Here is a 4,186-nt window from a genome sequence, read left to right as displayed (position 1 = left end):
TTGTTGCTATAAAGTAAGAAAAAAAATATGCAAATTGATAAAATGAGTAAATACCGATGTTAGCCTAGAGATATACCAAGCCTTGTAAGGGGTCTAAGATATATCAGCTATAAAAGCAATCAAGCTGGTGTATATACAAAAGGTGTTGAAAGATTCATGAAAGGCAATAGCCATGTTTTGGCTGATTTACCCTCCTCTCCTATGTACTTTTTCTAGCACTTTGAAATTGGTCTGTTCCAATTCTCTCGAAAGAGAAGAATATTCCAACACGTGAAAATACTAAAAATTGAATTTTTGTGTAAGCCCATTTACCTATTGTCCAATATTTCATGATCCAGAGGCCAAGTCTACTTAATTGTAGTTCTAATTTAAAACCATTTTTTTGTTTTATAGAGCCGTGGTTTCAATCCTATATCAAAATAAATCTATTAAGGTTTATCAAAAGTCATAACAACCAACCTTTTCTCTATTCTATTGGGACTATCTATTTTCATTGCCATGCTTATTTCAATTTTTTTATTATTTTTTTTTACTTCAGTTCGCCATTGCCAGTCTAAATGGCGAAACCTTAGAGATGTTTTCATCAGGGAGCATAATCAGATTGGACAAAGTAAAAGCGGGTCAGCGGCAACCCAAAAAAAAGTATGGAAGTGGTACAGCAGCATGAAATTCCTTATTGAGCAAGTTAGCCATGAAGAAACCACTTCAAATTTCAATGAAGGACCCTCAATTGTTCAGGTATGAAATAAAACTAAAAAAAAAAAGCAAAAATACTGCTTCTACCAGCAAGTTATTGCAGCAAGTCACTAGAGACAAGCTTAATCGTAGTCACCTAAGACACTTAATCTTATCAGATAGGCTGACTTATTTGTTGACCTTCCTATTATTTATGGAATGTCAAAAGTAACTATGTATGATGCAATTTCACCAAATACACTTTCAATTTATGGTTTCCAAACAATAGAAACAACTTTCAAATAGAAATTAAATTTTACTGAATAATACAAAAGCAAAATTCATTTATTTAAATTATTTTATTGTTGATATAGCAACAAAACAACAACTTCAAATTTCAATGAAGGACCCTGCATTATTCAGGTACAAAATAAAATTAAATGACGCAAAAACACTGCTACTACAAGCAATATCTATATATTATGTACTTTCACAAAAGACACTTTCAGTTTTTTGTTTCCAAACGATAAAAACAACTTTCAAATTGAAATTAAAATCTTACTGAATATTACACAAAAGCTGAATTTATTTTTGATGAGACAAGTCTAAAATTGAAGAACTGTAAGGGATAAACATGAAATAGACCCCACCCTCAAGATTTATATAGCTAAACAATGACAAAATGATGACTAGCAAACAGATTAGGACTTATAAAAACCAAATAAATTGAAATAGTGTTAAAGCCCTTCCCCATAAAATTCATAGTAGCATATGTTAAAATGAATTGGCTAGACACGGTTTGAGCTTTCTTTTTATTGATATTCCAATCAACCTACAATGAAATTGAACTATTCAATATTTTTTTATTTGTAAATCTCACTGCTTTTTTGAACAATTGGCAAGTTGAATTTTGCCATTACCGTAGCTTCAAATAATTTTCATCTTAGCTTGCAGGCTGACCTGTTTGTATGCCTTCCTATCTTCCTTTTTTTGTAAGGTTAAGAATAACTATATGTGATGTAATTTCACCAAACACACTTTCAGTTTATATTTTCCAATACAAATGATTTTCAAATGGAAATTTAAATATTACATAAAAGCTAAATTCATATTTGACAAGACAAGTTTCATTTTGAAAAATTGTAATGTAGAGGCAGGATATGTGTCCCATCCCCAACATTTATACAGCTAAAAAAAGATTAAATTAATGACCATCAAATATGTATGGACTTATGAAACCCAAATAAATTTAAATGTTGATAAAAAACCCTTGCCCATCAAGTTCAAAGCAGTCTTAAGAATATGTAAAACTAACTTAGCTAGACAAAGTTTTAGATTTTTTTTAACCGCAATCATCCTAGAATTCAATTGATATCTTGCAATACTTGATATTTATAAACCTCACTGTCATTTAGAATGAATGACAGTCTCTTTCTGATGATGAACTAGTATGTAATTTCATTATGCTTTTTTGTGTTTTCAATTTAATTGTGTATTTTTTTCAATTTGATTCTTAATATATTTCTTCTCTATTTGCATATTTGTTATGAATTAACCTATTAATATGTATTTATAAAAATCGTATACTAGTTTTGGTGTTCAGATCCTTTTTTTCAAATATAATCTCAATGTTTCAATTAAAGGTTGTTTTTGTTATTAGGAACCAGATGTTGAAATTGCTGATGTTGCAGACCCTGACTTTGAAGTGTTTTTTGAAGCTGAAAGAGGAAGTTCTCATATAACAGAACATGATTTATCAGAATTAGAGTCTGGTTCTTCAAGTGCTGTGCCAACACCTGAAATGGACCCTACCTTGAGAAGTCCAGCATCTCAAAAGGGCACAAAGAGGGCCAGAAAAGATACAGAAGACACACAGAAAACTCTTCTATCAATGATTATGAATAAAGAAGATACAGATGTTGCATTTTGTGCCAGTCTTGCAGCACAAATGCGTCACTTCACGCCACAACAAAAAGTATTAACAAGACTAAAATTGCAAGAAGTAATTTTTAAAATAGAAAATAATATATTGTCTTATGATAATTATCAAGATTAACTTTTTTTTCGTTTCGAAACATTCTAACTTTTACCCTTTTTTACCTATTTTAAGGTGTGTAATTTTAAAAATTCTAAGATTAGTTATTCTTAACGTTTCCTAAGAATTATTAAACATTAATGAAAAGAAATTTTAACCATCTTTGTGTTTTTTCTCAGGAAAAAGTCAGGGAGCAAATCTTCAGTTGGGTATCAAAAGGTCATATCTCCATAACTGTAAATTTTCAGAAGAGCAAAAAAATCACAGCTTTTTTATTTCCCCTTTGATAACCATGAAACAAAAACAGATTGATATTCAAAATCAATTTCGTTGTTGTTTTATGGTTTTTGGACGGGAAATTACATCTATTCTGCACTTAAGTTGTGTCTTTTCATGAATGCTTAAAGACTATTTTTACTTACATTCTTGACTGGACTGATAGAAATAAGCAAAGATGCAAGGGTGAAGATGCATAACAAAATATTTATCAAGGGATCAGTGATTTCATGGTTAAAAAAAGTTTGGAAGCACAGGAAAATGATTCTGCAAACTAAGATTAGAATTTTGGAAGCTACAGTGATGACTGTGGTCAAATATGATTATGAAGCATGGGTGCTCTAAAAAAGGAGGAAGATTTTCTAGATGCTTTTGAGAGAAATTGCCTATGGTTGTTTAGGTTCCCAGCTGACTGACTGTATTTCAAACAGTTGGCTGTACAAAAAGTGTGGTTCAATCCTACTTTCTTCGACTGCAATGACAGAAAGGTTGACATTGCTAGGGCACGTTCTGTGAATTAAAGATGATAAACTGACAAAAAATGTCCTTTTCTCCCCAGTTTTCTAGGGCTAAATCGAGAGAGGGTTGTGCAGCCATGGGGAGAGGATGCTGTAAATAAAGATTTAATGGAAATGGTGAAGTCCTCGGAGGTTATAAAGAGGGACGGAGGGCTTGAATAGATTAGGATGGAGGAAGAGAATGTATAACTATGTTGGTATCAAGCAGCTTAAGGCTGTGGTGAGTTGATAGCAATAGTAGTAAAACATCAAAAGGACTAAAGTTAATTAAATACTCCTTTGGTAAGGAAGTATCATTGGTAAAAACTATTGGAAATGTGAAATCTAATGTAGTAAAAAAATTTATTCAAACAAATAACTATTTTGATAAAGAAAAGCAATCCTTCAGATGAACAGAAGTACTCCTTGTACTTATTGCAAACTTGCAATGCAAGATTTGTATAATTATTGGAGCCCTGTCTCTGAAATCTTTGTCCCCAAACACTTGGGACTTCTTTTTTGGTTTGGGAAGGTAACAAATCTGGATCTAATTGATGTTCTGTTATGATAAAATTATGGAGACAGCAACATTCCTTTATTATACTTTTCACCGTCTCTATATTACTGTCTATTGGTGAATGGAATATGCTCCATCTTGCTGATAATATACCAAATGCATTCTCAACCACCATCCTTGCTCGAG

The 4,186-nt window shown here is 31.6% G+C and overlaps 1 protein-coding gene across 1 annotated transcript; it reads left to right on the top strand.

Annotated features, from left to right (window-relative positions):
- Positions 1–540: 540 nt before the first annotated feature.
- On the top strand, positions 541–2,779 carry LOC148948822 (uncharacterized). Its single transcript, XM_089094103.1, has 2 exons — positions 541–738; positions 2,336–2,779. Exons 1-2 carry the CDS (start codon positions 664–666, stop codon positions 2,729–2,731), a joined length of 471 nt encoding a protein of 156 aa, XP_088950229.1. The 5' UTR covers positions 541–663; the 3' UTR covers positions 2,732–2,779.
- The last annotated feature ends 1,407 nt before the right edge of the window (positions 2,780–4,186 follow it).

This window comes from Artemia sp. Qi Xiang Cuo, chromosome 9 (genome assembly GCF_049724085.1).
Source record: "Artemia sp. Qi Xiang Cuo chromosome 9, ASM4972408v1, whole genome shotgun sequence".
NCBI classification, from domain to species: Eukaryota; Metazoa; Arthropoda; class Branchiopoda; order Anostraca; family Artemiidae; genus Artemia; species Artemia sp. Qi Xiang Cuo.
This window is presented reverse-complemented; position numbering and strand designations above follow the sequence as displayed.